Source organism: Cynara cardunculus, unplaced genomic scaffold (genome assembly GCF_001531365.2).
Source record: "Cynara cardunculus var. scolymus isolate 2C unplaced genomic scaffold, CcrdV1 Un_Scaffold_430, whole genome shotgun sequence".
NCBI classification, from domain to species: domain Eukaryota; kingdom Viridiplantae; phylum Streptophyta; class Magnoliopsida; order Asterales; family Asteraceae; genus Cynara; species Cynara cardunculus.
Window position 1 is genome coordinate 156,836 of NW_020200578.1, and position 19,299 is coordinate 176,134.

General features: G+C 34.7%; 1 protein-coding gene across 4 annotated transcripts; it reads left to right on the forward strand.

Moving 5' to 3' along the window:
* Nucleotides 1-1,228: 1,228 nt before the first annotated feature.
* LOC112501679 (cyclin-dependent kinase E-1) lies at nt 1,229-19,096 on the forward strand. 4 transcript variants are annotated; one of them, XR_003067549.1, is made up of 17 exons: nt 1,229-1,529; nt 2,998-3,108; nt 7,491-7,594; nt 7,677-7,719; nt 7,830-7,928; nt 9,828-9,897; nt 10,015-10,109; nt 10,185-10,218; nt 10,453-10,537; nt 10,632-10,709; nt 11,988-12,035; nt 13,935-13,967; nt 14,145-14,253; nt 15,197-15,415; nt 15,496-15,559; nt 18,182-18,274; nt 19,052-19,096. XR_003067549.1 is itself a non-coding variant. In XM_025105369.1 (16 exons), exons 1-15 carry the CDS (start codon nt 1,296-1,298, stop codon nt 15,556-15,558), a joined length of 1,425 nt encoding a protein of 474 aa, XP_024961137.1. In that variant the 5' UTR covers nt 1,229-1,295; the 3' UTR covers nt 15,559; nt 18,182-18,529. The 4 variants fall into 4 exon arrangements, 3 of the variants coding, with proteins under 3 accessions (XP_024961137.1, XP_024961139.1, XP_024961140.1); XM_025105369.1 differs by lacking the exon at nt 19,052-19,096 and having other exon boundaries at nt 18,182-18,529; XM_025105371.1 differs by lacking the exons at nt 11,988-12,035; nt 19,052-19,096 and having other exon boundaries at nt 18,182-18,529.
* Nucleotides 19,097-19,299: the final 203 nt, after the last annotated feature.

Sequence of the window (19,299 nt, forward strand, 5' to 3'; positions counted from 1 at the left end):
GTGTGGTGGGACGTGATGTCAAGCCTCCAACCATAAGAGCCACAACATTTTTCAAAACGTGATTTATGACGACAACTTTGTATATCACGGATGTAATTATATATTTCTAGACATGTTTCATACTATTAATGGGTCAATGATATTGAACGATTTAAATTATGTTATACATTAAAAACTAAAATGTATGACAACAAGAAGGTAAAAAACGTTAACACCTTACAAAAATAGCACATAGGGCGATGGTGTGCGACAAGCTTAATGTGGCATCGGAGACGAGTCTTAAGCCGCAACACACCATTACAACTACCATGACGAGCCTTTTAGAACGTTGACTGTTTTTTCTCATTTAATGCAACAAGCGTTAAACTTTTTCTATTTCATATTTGTTTTGACGGGTAATAAGTACTTACATACTAGATTGTCAAATTGTATTATAATTATAAAACATTCGACAAAAACACTTAAAAACCATGCATATTACTTAAAACTCAAGATTGCAAGTAGATTGTCGTAAGTACAACTTATTAAAGCTCCATATCTGAATTCATGTAACTAACYGCGGATAAACATAATCAAATACATGATAAACATCTCATTTTAAATATAGAAAATCTAAAATATAATTAGGATAATCATTGAGTTCTAATAGATTACTTAATTATTATTTTTATAAAATGTTATATTATTAAACCAAAAATAAATTATTTCGTTATTAAACTTAAATCAAATTATAATATAAAAAAATTAAAGAAATTACATAAAAAATGAGAACTTTTAAATAGTTGATTTGATATTAACATTGATATATTTTTTTTCAAATTTTAATGATATCTTCAAATTTATATTTTATTCAAAAATAAAATCATTATTGCTTTCTTAAAAACACATAAAATCTTATTATAACATCGACAAAGACAAATAATAAAATAGAATATTAAAATGAGATGTGTCTTACTACATTGCGTGAGTACTCTTCTAGTAACTTAAAAAGTTGTTTATAAGATATAGTTAAATAAATTAATATTTTTATTATCATACTAAATAAAAATAACCACATATTGAATATTATTAGTAACAAAATTCGAAACCACAATAATTTTGTTGCAAATTTTTTAAAATTTTTAATAAAAACTTACTGAACCTTCATCCAAACGAGTATTTTGCAATTATATAGGAATTAGGCAGCAAAAAGAAGTCAAGCAGGCAAACCGCCAGCCCGGGAAACCTTGGTATGAACTCTTGCCCTAAGAAACTTTGGGGCTGAACGAATTTTTGGTAAATTTGGGGGTAGAAAGATGAGCAACAGAGGTAACAATACTGGAGGTGGTAACAACAGTAACATTAATTCTTCCAATCGCCCTGAATGGTTGCAGCAGTACGATTTGATCGGTAAAATTGGTGAGGGAACTTACGGTCTGGTATTCTTAGCCAAGATCAAGTCCAATCGGAGCAAGTCTATCGCGATTAAGAAATTCAAGCAATCCAAAGATGGTGATGGCGTTTCCCCCACCGCAATTCGCGAAATCATGGTATATTTCTCTCTCCCACACGTTAAATTTTCGTAATTCTGTTTTATAGTTTGTAGAATTCATGTATTCTTTGTCTGAATCGTTTGAAGTGGTGGAGACATGGCTCTTTGTACTGCATAAGGGGGTTTGTTTGTTCCCATCTTGTAAAGCCACCGATTGAAAAGATATGGTAGGGCATTAGCTTTATATGATTAAAATGACTAATTGAATTCCTTCTCAAAATAACCTGGTTGAATTGAAATCTTGTAGAGGCGCATTAATGCTACTTCCAGTTCAAATGTGGTCATCATAAAATGCATGTTTCTTTTCATTGTTTGTGTTTTTTTTTCTATAAAGAGCAACTTCAACCACATGGTAAGATCTGCATTTCATCGATGGGAATGCTCTAGTCACACTTCAAATTGGATGGCAAAATGCCGATGTTGGGAGAGACACCGCATATATGCTGTGGTACTGTTCAAACGACATACATGCCATCTCGTTGGAGGTAGAGCCAATATTGGTGTTAATGACCCCACCAATTTGGTGTCCTTTTTTGTTCTAGGTATAAATAATGAAGCTCAATTTTGGGTTAATGGTTCATAATTTTTTTAGATAAAACGAGAGTTGACTTTATCAACTTACTTGGGATAAAACTTATATTTGGTTCCTAATTTTTTTAGATAAAACGAGAGTTGACTTTATCAACTTACTTCTTTGGAATGATCATGAAACTAACTCAAACTCATGTTATAAAAGACCTGAGAGTAATATTGCATGATGTATTATGCAAGCTCAAATATTTTCACAATTATGTCAGCCGTCTCCATCTATAAGAACAGAACGATTTTTCATTCCTTTGTTTTGTCTCCTTTAAATACTTTAAATCATTGAAGTGAATGTCCTTAGATTAGCACCCTGATCTTGTGAGTAGCATGACAAAAGTTTCTCTCTCTCAATCGCAAATCTGTATTCATTGGTGGGACTGATTTATGGAGAGAATTTATGGGATTGTTTGTCTATTCTGGCTTGCATGATTGGCTTTCCTCCATTTATAAAAATTTAGAGTTTGTGTATCTCTGCTTGAGCTAACATAGAAACAAGTTGGTTTTTGTAAACCTTACAATAACAAGATTGCTTGGAAATACGTTTATTGTGGCCTCGCTTTTCTGGCTTATTCGTCCAGTGATTCTATTGGTCACTCAACAAATTTTTCTATAGAAAGCATAACCTCAAAGTCATCGCCTTAATGACCTTTATCTCCAGTTGTTGGTGCTCGTTTTCTGCTCATGCATCAAAAACGAGTTAGAATTCAAGTCTCTTGTGTTCATTTTCGCACCTTTAGTTTTATTTTCTGCCAGCTGATTAATTAGTCTGTAACCAACCCTTGATGCCAATGAAGCACGATTTTATACTCAACCCTCTGACGCTGAATTTATATACACACATATATATTTTTTTTGCTGAACATGTTACAATTCCAATGCAGTTGCTTAGGGAGATATCCCATGAAAATGTGGTGAAGCTGGTGAATGTACACATCAATCATATGGACATGTCTCTCTATCTGGCCTTTGATTATGCTGAGCATGACCTCTATGTGAGCATATTACTATTTACCCACTTAAATTTACGTGCTTAATCTCAGAATTTTATGTTAAAATATTATATGTGATTTATGAAACGTATCTAATCATAGTGCACAATATAGTGAGTCACTATCAACACAGGTCGTGGAAGTATATGCGCAAACATATGTGGTTTTGGGGCTATATGCTGTTCACTCGTAACATGATGTGCTTGGTAACTTGTGGATGATTTTGTTGGATAAGTGGTTTTAGAAGGATTAATTAAAGGAATGGGCTAAGTCTTACATGGTAAATGATGTCATTTTTTCATGGGATATTGTTGATAGGCCAAAAATAGAGAAGAACTTGCACATTGCTAATTTTCTTGATTAGCATAATTTGTCTTTCAGTTAAACCTGGTTTATTTTTTGTGTACTTTATTCCCTATGACATTGGTTTCCAAATTGAAAAGTTAGTTGTAATCCACTGAATTTATATTATGAATTAGTAGTTGCTTTGTCCATCCATGGTCATTAGTATGTGACCATTTGTTTCTTCCAAATGCACATTTGTTGGTGTTGGTTCCATATTTGTAGGGTAATGCATTCCAATTCCAATGGTTTATAAAATTAAGAGCACTCTGGTCGTTTTGTCTTTCTTCTTGTTTATGAAGTTTCTTTCTAATGCTTCTTCTTATTAAAAGCCTAGGTAACAATGCAAGTTTTTGGTATTGTTACCATGTGTAGAGTTTGTGTATTAACCGGCTATTGCTTCTCCTTCCACAACTAAATGAGCGTGCGATTGGCATGTTTTGATTGTCATACTGATTGACACATAAAATTAGATGCTATACTAATCCTTCACGATTCTTTCACTCTTATCTTCACTTCTAATGTAGAAGTTGGTCCCGACCTTCTTCCCATAAGGTTTTTACATCCTTCTCAAGTCATTGAACATCATTTTTTATTGTTTGAGTAAATCAACTTCCATTGTGGCCATATGATTAACGAGTTCCTGGAGCCAAGATTGGTTTCATATCTTCAATTTCTAAACATGATTCACATGCATATGTGATGAGTATTTTGTGGTATTAGGTCTTCATCATGCTTGTTTTGAGCAAGTTTTTTATTATATATTTCAATTATGTTTCCCAAACTGCCAACCCACTCTATGTACATTATTCATATGGAGTCCTATAATAGTGTTTATCATTGCATTCTTAAATCTTGCATGTATTAGAGCTTAGTGTCATGAGATTATTGTTTATGATATAACGGCTCATGTGATTTAGTACTTTCACACCTAGGACGTGCTTAGTTCGTCCGGATATCTTATAGAAGGGACTTGGTTGGAGGAACTAAGACAAGAACAAAAGAGGTGAGCCTAAAAGGAGCAGTAAGAGTAAGCGTGCAGGTGCTGGTGCTATTACCTTAACTGAAGGATGCTTTATTGGTGGTCTTATAAGTGCTAAGCATATGATTGTGGGGGCGTTGATGTTGGAAAATCTCCTGTGATACAAGTGGCCTGTGACATAAGGCTTTAACTCTCCTCCACATTTAAGGTACCTAAAGGAACTTTGGAGAAATTTAGTATATATTCAAATCTGGAACATCATACAGTGAGGGAGCTCATAGAGGAGGTGCATGCTTTTCACTCATGATAACTGGTGATTGATGAGAGTTGGGTGGTTTGAATAAAATGCTAGAAATTGGAAGCTTTTAGATTGTGTCTAAATAAAAGAGTATAAAAAGTACATCTTCGACCGTGCTATAGTGAGGCAGAAGTTGCAGTAAGCACATGGTAAGCAGTACTTGATAAGGATTCATTATCTGAGATTTGTTTTACAAAAAAACTGGAGTTCGATGAGGATGTTAGTCATATGATAAGAGCAAGGTGGTTGAAATGATAACAAGCATTATGATTTTGCATCCAAAGAGTTCCATTGTGATGGAAAATTAAATTTTGTAGGACAAGGGACAACCCGTATGATTTGCAGGCAGAATATGTTGCTATCAAAAGGCATGTACACGGATGAGTGCAACAGAGAGGCAAATATTGAGGTGGATGTACCTCAGATGAGAGATAGGATTAGAAATGATGATACTGAAGGTGGTTGAAATGATGACATACTGAAGGTGTTTGAAATGATGACATACTGAAGGTGGTTGAAATGATGACAAGCATTATGATTTTTGTGTCCAAAAAGTTCCATTTTCACGGAAAATTAAATTTTGTAGGACAAGGGTACAACCCGTATGATTTGCAGGGCATAATATGTTGCTACCAAGAGGCCCGTACATGGATGAGTGCAACAGAAATGCAAATATTGAGGTGCATGTGCCTCAGATGAGGGATAGGATTAGATGACATACTGAAGGTCACGGTGGTAACGTTGAGGAAAAGCCAAGATCATTTGAGATGGTTTAATTATCTCCAATGTAGACCTCCAAACACACTGGTTAGAAGAGGAGACTGGATCAAGATGGATATGTGGGAAGTTGTAAAAGGGACATTTGGATGAACGGTGTATGTGGATGGTCGTGATTGATGCCTGGAATGTTAGGGATTCACCACTTTACATCTTTTTTTGGGTTGCACCATTTTATAATGTACTACATTATTAGCATACCCCTACTTGTTTAAGAAGGCTTTTTTTTTGTTTTTGTAATTTAGACACTTTGTGCAACTCAGCATATTTAGACAGGATATCGACCACTTACTACTGGGTCCTCATTGATGGCAACATCGTGTCCTTGGTGCATACATCTTTTGCAGGTTAAGCAGAACTCAGCATATAGAAATATTGCAGGCTATTGCATTAAATTGATTTGCTATCCTCATAGCCAGTAAGCAAGTCTTTGATGAGAGAACCGAACATAGAAGTTGGTTGTCACATGGAATTTTTTTGGGTAAAACAACAGGACCTCCACCATAGACATATATCCTTCAACTTGAGTGTTAGTAGTAACAACATTAGGTTACTGTTATCTTTGTGTGAAGTCGGGTTGCATTTCTGTTCCATCTTTCTGCCCATGAGTGCACCTTGTTTACATTATTTATACAGGTTATCGCTCAAAAACATTCATCACTTTAAATCTTCAGCACTTATAGCAACCATACGTCGTAGCCTCCTCTGAGATAAACTTGTAACGTGCAGCTGTACTGGATAATTGTAACCCAAACTTATTGCATTGTGGTAGTATGTATCAGTGTCTCCTGCATATGGTCAGGTTTCTGGTGAGAATTCTTGATCAGTTGATCCATGCTAGGGAACTAAGACACCTTGATCTGTAATGCCAGATGCAATCATGGTGGAAAGAGTGTTGGGTAGGGAAATAACAGTTTATTAAAGGTTGAGCACTCAATAGGCTAGGATGACCATAGCTCTATTTGACCTTTTTCCAGCTACAAGTAAGCTCCAACTGCAGGCTTAGCCAGCTACATGGTCTATCTTCCATCAAAGAAGAGGAGCAGCTAACACCAACATCAGCAATCAGGGTAATAGCATGGATGAACACAAAATTCTGATCTGGATTTGATTACCATACAAATAGATGTTGCTAACTAACAGCTAGGCAGATACTCAATTGTCATCTTGCATCCCCTAGGGTTATGACAATCAGGGTAATAGCATGGATGGACACAGACTAATCTTGATCCGGTTTGTTTCCCATACAAATTGATGTTGCTAAGTAACAGCGCGACAGATGCCCATTTGTCATCTTACATTCTTCTTTGTAATACTTATTCTGTTTCACAAGAAATGTAGCAATTTGTTCTGTAGGCACATCAAGAAAGGTGATTGGATGGTAATAAGTTCCTAAAGTAACTTTAAATTTAAATTTTGTAAGATTAACAAAGCAGGGAAATTCCCGTCTTCGAGGATTTACTTAATGTTGAGTTGATGTGTAGCAAGCGTTGTATATCAAATTAATAAACATGGATTGTCTGGTGGACTTAAGTAAGGGTAAAAGTAATTTGTTTATGCTTTTTTCTTTAATTCCAAAAAATGGAACATTTGCACTTTTAGTTAGGACACCTTTAAAAGGAAATAGTTGCACTTCTTGCATAAGTAGAGGGAGCACATGTTATGATACATGAATGTTTTTCTCATTGCAATCGTTCGTGTATCTTTCAAACACACATCTTTAATGTATGTATAGTTGCTGATGCCAATTGTTAAGGCTCATATTTGTACAGAAGTGGTGAGTTAACCCACAAAAAATGAAGAAATAGGGTTTTTTTTTGCCATAGTAAAAATTTATAATTTAATTGCTTTTTGGATAAAACTTATGGGCTTCTACCACAGCCATCACATATCAGGCAGTAGTGCAATGACTATTATAATTTGGTCACACGAACTGGTGCTAGCTTGACGCCCTTGACTTGCTTTTTTCTTGTGTGAAAACACCAGGAAATTATTAGACATCACAGAGACAAGGTTAACCAAGCTATTAACCAATACACCGTGAAGTCAATACTTTGGCAGTTGCTTAATGGGCTAAATTATCTTCATAGGTAAACAAAACTTGTGAATCTCTTCATTTTGGTTGCATAATCACCATGAGTAAGGCACTTACATTTACTAAAATGGATGCAGCAACTGGATTATGCATCGAGATCTTAAGCCCTCCAATATTTTGGTAAGATTGTATATTTGTTGTCACCATTGATATCTCATTGCTAATTAGTTAATCTAATGGAGTAATTATTACTTCTTTTTCGCACTTCTGGATGTATATATTATCTTTAGGTGATGGGTGATGGAGAAGAACAAGGAGTTGTAAAAATTGCTGATTTTGGACTGGCTAGAATATATCAAGCTCCACTGAAGGCATTATCCGATAATGGGGTAAGAGGCAATTTAAGATTTCAAGTCCAATGCTGCTCACATCATATTTCTTTTAGCGACATAAAATATGCTTTCTTGTTGATTATGATGAGCTTATTATGCCAATTGGTCGGTTTTGTTTGGCTTAATGGCATCATCTGGTTCCATAAGTAGGAGAACCAAACACTAATAGTATCTTGAGCAAGGAAATCTGTTATAAGAAAGGTTTTGAAAGAAGAATAAAGGGAGTAGAAGTGTTCACACTGTAATAATTACATTTCTTCTTATCGGTATTTTCACAATTCCTCCCTCCTCAAGGGTCAAACCACAATTACAGTTATTTAGGCTATAGAACACTGTCTTCTCAAGACAATTTCTTGCAAGTAGTTTCCCTCCATCATTAATTCCTCACCAGCATTGTTATCATCATGATGGTGTGTTCATGCCAGGATCACAATGGTTTTTGAGAAAAACATAATCACAACCAACACTGAAAAATACCAAGAGTGATTTTACTTTAACTTTTCCTTCCATCAGAATAGTTTTTTGGTCACTCCGTTTATTTAGTGCTAACACTTATATTTCTGTATAATATGCCATAATGTTATTTGTATACATATATGGATGCATGTATTTATTGGTTTAAGATTTTTGGAAGTCGGAAAAGAAAACTAATTATCCTCTTGATAATCTTGCATGACCTGAAGCAGCATATTTGTACCACCAAATTTAGAAAATATGACTGAAACATTGGGAAGCATATTAGTAGGGATAACCAGAAAGGTTATGCTGAAGTACTTACCTGGTTGCTAACGAAACAAGCTAAAACACTTACAGCCCACAAATTGGCAGAAAACATAGAGAAGATGTCCCAGAAAACTACTTTGGCTGAAGATGCTAATAAAACACACTTCATTAGCAGTAGAAGAAAGTGATATGAAGAAACAGAAGAAAGAGCTGTATCATCCAAGTCCCATATGTTTAAGCAGGTGAAAGAGAGTTATTATTTTTCGTTTGTACTTCAATAAGCTGAATTTTGTTATTATTAATGAGGATACTTTAAATAGGTGAAAGAGAAAACAGTTGAGGATAATTATTAATGTCTTGTACCCACCTTGGGCCCAAGCCCATCCATACTTGTTATTCTAGAGGGGTTAGAAAGGGTATTTTGGGTAGTTATAATAAATCTAGTATAAATAGTGGTGTGGAGGGGAGTAGAGGTATCCAGAAATTATTTTGTGTGTTTTCTTAAGAGAGCTCTGGCCTCTCAAATAGCCAGAAACCTCTTGCTTACTGTTGAGTTCCAGCAATCTACCGGTTCATAGCAGATAAGCACATAAGGATGAACAACTGGATAAAGATAAACATGGGGAAGTTTAAAAGAAATGGACTCTTGCAATAAACTTATTTAGTTTTTGATGGTGTTGACGATATAGATGAATCATAAAGGAAATCAAAAGACAAGTCCGTAATGGTTAGGATGTCAACTCCAGCATGAAGCTCTTTTAGAAGAACTTAGATACGAGCCACAAAATCATGCCAGAGAGCAAGATCCGAACAAGTTATCAGTCACATCTGTTCACAAACAGCTTGTATAACATAACTGGATTAGGTAATATAAAGAAATGATGATCATGATGTTGTGGACAGTCCATGCATACTAATAGCATACGACTTTCGATACTGTTTCCAGAAGTGTATTTACCCATGTTAACATTTTCTTAAGCTTAGAAGGTAATGATGTAGTCAAGGTTTTGTTTGGTTTGTTCTGCCTTCCAAGTAAATTATATTCATTGCATTTATTTTAGTTATGAACTGTACCTTCTCTTAGGTTGTTTGTGATGTCTGAAATGCATTCTTTCTTTTTTATTTTACTTCTAACGTCTAGTTCTAATACTGTATGTTAATAATCATTGACAGGTTGTTGTAACAATTTGGTATCGTGCACCAGAGTTGCTCCTTGGGGCGAAGCACTACACTAGTGCTGTTGGTATGAAAAAATTATGTCACCAAATTCTCTCTTTCTAGAATTGTTTTATTTATCGTGCTAATTTTGTATGATCTTATACTTCTAATCATACTGAAATGACATACTTGATATTATCAGATATGTGGGCTGTTGGCTGTATATTTGCGGAGCTTCTGACATTGAAGCCACTGTTTCAAGGACAGGAAGTAAAAGCCACACCGAACCCTTTTCAGGTGACAAACATAGTTATGGCTACTAATATTTCCTCCTATTCTGTTCTCGCCTAATATGGGTTGTTGCTTTTTCAGCTTGATCAGCTCGACAAAATTTTCAAGGTTCTAGGTAAGGGAAGTTGAAATTGAAAAACTATAAGGCCCCCTAAATCCTTTCAAAGTTTTTAATCCATGTTAAGACACATTCACAATTGTTCTACAAATTGTGACCGAACATGAACTTCTCATATTTTTCTTGGATTCAGAATTTTAGACGATCTTATGGATTTCTACCTCTTCTCTTATAATTGTTCTATTTGTATTTATTATATTGGATCTAGTTTAATCGCAATCACAATATCAGGTCATCCAACAGTGGATAAGTGGCCAACACTTGCCCATCTTCCACATTGGCAGTCAGATCAGCAGCACATCCAAGGGCACAAATAGTAGGTCCCATTCTTATGTATTATTTCTATTGACTTCGTGAATAATATTTTTTTGTGGTCACCGTCGTACACCCATCATCTGTGCTTTTTGCAGTGATAGTCCTGGTCTTTACAGCGTTGTTCACCTCTCTCCAAAAAATCCTGCATATGATCTTCTCTCAAAAATGTTGGAGTATGTGTTACCTCTCAATATTGCTAACTTGTTCATTAAGATGTGTATATAACTTGTTAAACAATATATGTCATGTCAAAAAATATTGTTGTGTATTTTTATATATGGAGCATATCGGAACATGGCACTACTTCTTTCCCAATTTTGAACAGTTGGAGTAAATGGATAACTGCATAGAGTCTAACCTGTGGGCACATTTATCATCTTTGTGGTAAACTTAAGTAATCATTAGGGGTTGTGAACTTTTGGGACTGGGAGTTAGGAATGATATTTGATAATTTGGTAGAACCAAGCTTAACCACCCTGTGCAGAATAAAGGTCATTTGTCAAGTCTTTGTGCCAGAAGTTCTATACAGCTATCGTCAGAAATAGGTTGCCTCGTTGATTGTCCATCTGTTAGAGAGGTAAAGATTCTGTTATATAATTTGGGCCTGTACGTTGGCCCCATTTTGGAAGTATGGGAGTGAATAACAAGTGGTTACCAGACTGTCTTTGTACTTTGGGGATCTTCTCTTTTCTTTTTTGTGGGGAACTTGGGGTTGTGTCTGCCATTGTGCATGTTAGGTTGCAACGATCTTTCCACATTCATTAAAACTATAGCTTCTTCTGACTTAAAATAAAGTATCTGATTAAGCGTGAGTGTTGGTGCTGAATTAAGGCTGTGTTGTTGAGCCCAGGGGTTATTTTTGTTTTCAACTTTTTTATATGTAGTGTAAATCTTATACCTTGCAATTAGGTAGTTTATTTTGACCTCTGATAGAGATTGAATCAGTCTTCTCTCCTTGTCATTAGTAGATCTCTAGTGTATAATTTCTTGCCACCTTCTTTGTATTTTGAAGTTATAGGAGTTCTACTTGAGAAGGGGGTACTAGCTCAAGTGTATGAGGTGATATTATGTTGTGTCGTGTATTATAAGAAGTGAAAAGGCCCCTATTGCACCATGATGCTTTCATTTCATAGTTTTGGAGTTTTCAAGTTTCTTTTGGGGTAGTAAGTATTCATTAAGTAATTATCCTTGTAGAGAAATGTGTATTCTGGTTAGCACCTTGATGATATGCACATACATTATCACAAAGTGGAGGTAACCACAGCGAGCTAAGGTATTTGACTTTCGAATTTGGTGTTTGCATGCATAAATGCTACTAGCACTTCATGATAAGATCACATATGTTCTGCATATTTCACTTGCATTTGTGCTTTAAATATGAAGCTAGTTGATTCGGTTAATCTATCTATAGAAATATTTTACTATTTTCTCCTTCCATAAATCTATTGCAGATATGATCCTCGAAAACGTATAACAGCAGCACAAGCTCTCGAGCATGAGTGAGATCTCTCACTCTCCCTCCCTTATGATTAACATCTGTATGTTTGTATGATCTATCCTGGAACAGACTTTTTGGTATTAGTATATACGTAATTTCTACTACTGCTTTTCTACACCAAGTGGAACACCACTTTTTGGCACTCATATCTGTGACCTTGTTGGTTGATTGCTTAAGCATCTTTATTTTTCTTACAAAAATACGCTAATTAGATTTTGTAAGGAAATATTTTATAGCAAAGACTCTTAGGAGGAAGATTATAATCCAAGCGAGTCTAGACTCTAGCGTGATATCGGTGATCTACGTTTCTTTATATGAGTTAATTCATGGAATCTTGAACATGAGGATGACGATGATGATGATGTGTGTGTATGTGAATTAAAATAGGTTTCATAAGATATGCTAAGCATTTGGGTGAACAGTTTACCTTACATGTTATATTCTGAGCTTGGTGAGGGTTTTCTTTTCTTTTTTTCATTTCTTTGTGTGCGACATATCTCTCTTGAAGGTCCCTGTTGCATGGTTAACCCTAATATACCCTGTAATACCCTTTGTCAAATTGGACATGAATGTAAATTAAAGCTTGTCAGATTCATCCTCAAGCGGAAGGCTACAAATGTACTTGGTTGTTTTGGAAAACTATGCAAGTGGTGTCATGTTGCTATCAGGCAATATATCACTTTACCAACGCACAAGCTCTAGCTATATTAAGAAAAACAATGGTAATATAGCATATCCAAAAGAGACCTTTTAGTGATGCCTAGAAAGATGAATAAAAAACGAGAAAGCAGAAGGTATTTCTTGTTAGAAGCCTAAGGAAGTTTATATATTTACTAACATACCATGCACATGAATACCATTTATAAATGTATGATACAAAAATTAAACCAAACCAAACAAGCCCAATATATCACAAGGGGGGGTGGGGTTTGGGATTCAAGAAAACACAGTTTCCAAACCAAACAAGCCCAATATATCTCAACTAGAGGGGGGGGGGGGGTACATATATCTGACCACTATCCTAAAGAGTAGGCGGCTGTTTCAGTGAGGATCCAGCTTGTGAAAGATGTGTGATACAACAATTATCTTCCAAATTTTTTTCTCAAGTTATATAATATTAGTGCCGAGTTGCAAGCGAGAAGGAAAATCTTTTATCATCAATGACCTCTCTTTGCTATCTGCTTGCTGATTTCCTAAGCAAACAGATCACTGTTTAGCCTTTTGCTAATGTCATGTTTCTTTGAACAACACTGGTTACTGCTTGAATCACTTAAAAAATAACTTTAGTTCATCAGCAGCAATCCACTGGGTCATGGTGGTAGTTGAAGTAACAGGGGCATAGGAACGTTATTTGCTATCGGATCTGCTGGTGTTTCTAATATAGTCACAGCTTATTTCCTCCTGCTTTGCTTTGATGACCTCTTTCATAATAGGTAAAATATTTGGTCATGGCTAAAATGTGAACGTAGATTGGTTATTTATCGGTTGTCATTCTGTCATGGTACATGATTAATTTCTTTGTCCTTAATAGGAACCGAATGATTGCTTTCAACTCTATAAGTTTACAATTTTCGTTTAGTTATTCAGCTAGTCAGAATTTAATTGCTTATAATTTCAATTAGATCAACCAAACTTTAATCCGTAAGCTCACTACCTTCTGTAGCTGTCCAATGTGGTTTTGCCTCAAGTGTTGCCTGAAATTTAAATGTGCTTTCCCAAGATTTAGTTTGAATAAAACAGATGTCTCACCTTGACTTTGTTTTTAATTTGAGCTAAGAACTAGCATTCTGTTGGTGATCTTTTGTTCACTTTTCAATCAGCATGTTATTATGGGTTCTTTGTATTGTGTATTCATGAACATTTTATATATGTTCCATCTCTAACATCATTCTGAATGTAGGTATTTTCGGATGGAACCTTTACCTGGACGCAAGTAAAATTTCTTCCTTAAAGACTTTGTTTCATAATGTTGTGTATTTTGATGCTTCAAACTGCTGATATAAATTGATGTTACTGCTGTTTACATCCTTGAAACTTGTGAGGGTAGCTGTTATGTTGAAGCATATATCCATCTATTTCATTTTATTTTCTTCTAACATAAATTTTTCAGTGCACTGGTACCGTCTCAACCTGGAGAGAAAATTGTGAATTATCCAACCCGTCCAGTGGACACGAACACAGATTTTGAGGGCACCACTAGTCTTCAGCCTGCTCAACATGTATGCTTGTACATTTCTATATGGTTTCTGAAGTAGTGTGATGACTATTAAATAAATGTGCATTCATGGAGAAATGTTCTCTCAGATGCTAATTTGATTAGATTCCTTGCTTTTGTTATATACCATTTAATGACATGCATCTGCAATATAAGATGAGACTGCATTATTCTTCATTTCTACTTTTTTCAAGTGTATAATATTTATATACACTCATGCAAACTCCCATCACTTTGGAATTTCAAAATAAGTCTTTAAAATCAAAAGTATCATGCTTCCAGGTTGAATCCACCTTTGGTTTGGAAATTCATTCACATGATTCTCTATTGGAAAACAAATCCCGGGTACACTGAATCATCCTGCATCATGATCAATTTAGGTTCTATATTTTAGTTGGCTGGAGTATTTGATATACAAGTTGCTGTATCCCTTGGAAAATTATTCGAATACTTGATATATAATCAATAAACATCAAAATTATGGTAGTGGTGAAGGATGCTTTGATGCATACATGCACTAATTAATTAAACTGAACCAACATACTTGATATGTTAATTACTTGAAGTAGATGATGGATGGAATTGCAGTCATGTTTATGTAAGAAATTGAAGTTCACTATATGAAGCACATATACTAATATGCAGGATGGTGACCTTACTTGAATCTAGAAGAAGTTATATATTGGCAGATAATTTGATGCACCATGAGAGAAGTTGTCTTTTTTATTTTTTTTCCTTTCATTGAAATTAAAGAGTTGCATCATGGTGTGATTGGTGAAGATTCTAATTGCAAGGAGAACATGGGAAAATGAAGAGGCTAAAGAGAGGCTATCATAAACAGATTTTTATTATTTCAGTTTATGAAGGCTAATTGAAAAACTAAATAATATCAATTTAACCCTTTCAGAAGAAGAAGATATTTACTCATGTTTTAATGCTTTGACCAGGCATCAGGAAACGTGTCTGGGGCTATGGGAGGTCCACATGTAATGCCAAATAGATCTGTTCCACGCCCTATGCATATGGTTGGCATGCAAAGGATGCAACAGCAGAGTATGGCGGCTTATAATATTGCCAATCAGGCTGGGATGGGTGGTGCAATGAATCCTGGAAATATCCCAATGCAGCGTGGTGTTGCTGCCCAGCCTCATCAACAGCAGCAGCAGGTTTAATATATTTTCTTATTATTTTTATTGTCATTTTCCTTTATGCAAATTTCTGATGGACTTATATTTAATGGAACCAGTTAAGAAGGAAGGACGGAATGGGGATGCCCGGATATCCACAACAGAAATCAAGGCGTTTTTGAGGTAATTCTCGTCTCTGGACTGACGTAATCACATGTCTACTTCTGATTCTTTTGTTTGGCTTCTAAGTGGAAAATGTGTGTTTATGATCATAACTTTATGCCTATATTTATGCTAAGAGCGTTTGCTGGCAGTTGTTTCACGAGAAGTAGGTATTACAACATTAACCATTATACCCATATGCCTTTAAAATCAACATCTTTCTTCCCACAAGAAATGGATTATTTTTTTGTTGGAAATGCTTTATAAGTTGTGGATTGCGCTCATTAGAGGTGTAACATGGCTTTTTTTTTTCTTTTGTAGCCTCCAACAGTGTATTGCTTAGATTTTGTTAAAGTAGTAATGAACCAATTGCCCACTAGGTTTCTATTAATTTGAGTATAGGACAAGTCTATTTCTCAATCAACCCCCTTTATCAACATGCATACATGGTCAAATGTGGCATTTTTGTGTAATGGAGGGAGTCAAGATGGTAACCCTCTTAGGTTTATACAAATTATAGTGATTGTACTCTCAAAGTGGAATCAAATTTATCAGATGGTATGTCAAGGAGACATTTAGGGTGCGTTTGGTACACTGGATAGGACAGAACAGGGATCACTGTTCCATGTTTGGTATGACTTTTATATGGAATAGAGTGGAACGGAGTGAAACAGGTGTGTTTCACCCCCATCTCATGGAATAAGGTGGAACAAACTTATGTTTTACCAATATACCCTCAAAATAAAACTTAGGTCTGTTTGTTTTTTCAAAATTACCTCTTAATATCTCTGAAATCTGATTCGTTCAGACGTTTGGATATTAAGAGCGTTTGTTTTATTTCTAAAATAAGAGCTTAAAAGCTCTTAATGTCATCTGAAATTTTAAGTGGTAAACGTATATCTTAATACCTCTTAATCCTAATCCGCCCTCTATCAAATGGTTCATATTTTGGGGGTTGAAAGACATTTGTTAGCAAAAACTATTTATCTTTTATACTTTTGTAAAACACAATTTATCTTTTATATTTTTGCACTAGTTTGACCGATTTAGATTTTAGATTTTAGACGTAAAAACAAACAATCTTATTGATCTAGACTTTAGACTTCAGGACCACCTCTTATAAATCAGAAGTGAAATCAAACTTTAGATTTCAACACCTCTTAAAAAACAAACGCCACCTTAATTCCCTTCAAAAACATCAAATACGGCTCCGCTTTACATTTTATCCATTCTTTAAAATTTATTTATTGTATTTTATAATTCATGTCTTGTCAATAAATTCCTATTTTTTCCCCCGACCCCACTACTAAGAAAGAGATTCACTTCTTAAAATATCCTACTCTTTAAACCTTCACTTTACTGTTCTCGAAGTTCTTTCTTTTACAATTTCTATATTTTGGTTAATTTATGTAATTTATTAAATATATAATTAAAACATAATTTAGAAAAAGTATAAAATAAAATTTTGAAGTTCCATAAACTTCATATGTTGGTGTCCATTTTATAATATTGACAAAAACTTTCTAATGATATATTTTGTTATTAAAAATATTTTATTTTTATTATAATATTTAATAAATTACATAAATTAATCAAAATATAGAAAATATAGAAAATATATAAAATAAGAACTGGAAATTTAAGATGAGTAAATAGAATGTTTAAAGAGGATAAAATATTTATGAAGGTCATTTTAGGTATTTTTGATTTTATGAATAAGATGTAAAATAAGAAATGTTTATGATTTAATTAAATGTGAGTTTTTTAATCAACATCTTTGTCATTTTTAATAATATTTCTTACTTTTCATTTAGATTGATTATTTGGTAAAAAAAACAGTAGACAACTCATTAAATTGGCCATTTTACCGGTAATGTTCTGTCCGGTCCTGTTTTGCCAAACACTCAACAACTGTCATGTCTTGTCTGGGTACCAAACGCACCCTTAATGTGGGAGGGTGAGACCTTTTTGTTGAGTTCTAGTCAATACTAGATTCTTGAAGTTGATGACGTAGTAGTTATGTTCTGCAAAAAAGGGTATGACTCCACTGTATAGAATGGCCCTATCGTACCAGTTCCATAACCATCATGTGGGAGGTAAATCGCATGTGGGAGGTAAATCGCATGTGGGAGATAAATCGCATGTTCCCAGGGGTAAGGGATGGTCCCTAAAGTGAAACCATGTACCTCACTTATTCTACAGGTGGGTGCATGGGGAAGGTAAATCGTGTGTGCCAAGGACAGGTACCTCATTCTACGATAAGATGAACTAGTACTTGTATTATTCCTTTGCTCTTTCCAAATGGCAAAATAACCACCTTTATTTGGGACACAACATGAAACTACTAGGCTAATCTAGTTCAAAATGGAGGCATGGAAGGACTGTATCCTTGCAGCGATTTATAACGGTCTACTCTCTACGTTCATAATAATATCCACAATGAAAAAGGCACATGGTATAATCTTGTAGAGATGTGTAATTCTTAACTTTGTAATCAACTAAATAACAATTTCACATGAGAGAGTAATGAATTTTTCTATCTCATACTTGATAGAAGAATTGGAAAGTAGACACTTATTTTGGAGTACATACTAAAAAGTTACAAGGTTCTTAGATACGGTTCTTTATCTTTCTTGAATCCAGATTTCGTGTTGCGATCGGGGGACATCAGGCCAGAAAATGCATATCCTGTTTTCTTCTGCTGGTGTCTTACAGAAATTGGCACTTGTATATTTGGTAAGACTGCATATATATATATATATATATATTATGTATATATATATATATATGTATGTATAAAGATATTGGTGTAGCAAACACAAACCAATTTTGGGTTATTGGTTAGAACCATTATAAATACTTTTACCCTTATCCATTTGCATTGATGGTTAAAAGCAAACAAACATGGTATATTCCGTTTGAAGGTAGAGTCCGGTGTTAACGAGTCAGATTGGCTTTGAGAAAATAATATTAGGCGTGAGCTTGAATATTTTTAAATATTGCTCAAGCTTGAGCTTGAATATTTTTTTTCATTGTTCGAGTTGGATGCACATTTTACAATTTTGAGTTTTTCATTTTGATTTCAAGTTTTTTAAGCTTGTCTATGGACTTGAACTCGAAATCGATTAGCTAGTTTACTGGCTAAAGGTCAATAATTTTAAATTTTGAGTGCTTAATTTGTGAACATATGCACGTGTTTGGCTCGGAAATATATATGTTCGTATGACTCTGCTTGACTCGAAAAAATTATTCAGACTTTCTAACGAATGACTCGGGATGAACCTATGGAACTCGACTTGTTAAGTTAAAAAAACTTTATTTTGTGTTTCGTCAATCTTGATGATTATTAAGCTTTGAGTTTGAATAGCTCGTGAAATGTTGTAATCACTAACATCTTTAGTTTGAGGTGTGATGTATGTAAACTTGTTTTCTACCGTAAAAAGTATACAGTAAAAGATCAAAAAACTAATGACGTTTCTCTCTCTCCCTTTCCCTTGTTTGGCGATCATGAAGTTGCTCATTGACGCGTTGATCTCTTGGGTTCTTGATCGATTTTGAGGCTAAAAAGATTGGTAGATTTTCGTTTTTTGGTTACTTTTGGGAATTGGTTGAATTCGGATTGTTTCAAGGAGGTGCGAGGCGTCGTTCTTGATTGCTTGCTCTTTAGGTTTTCATTTTTTCCAAGATTGAGGGGTTCGTTTTCCAGATCTGTGGAGTTAGGTTTTTGTTCTTGGGTTTGCGTTGGTTTTCATTCCTTCTTG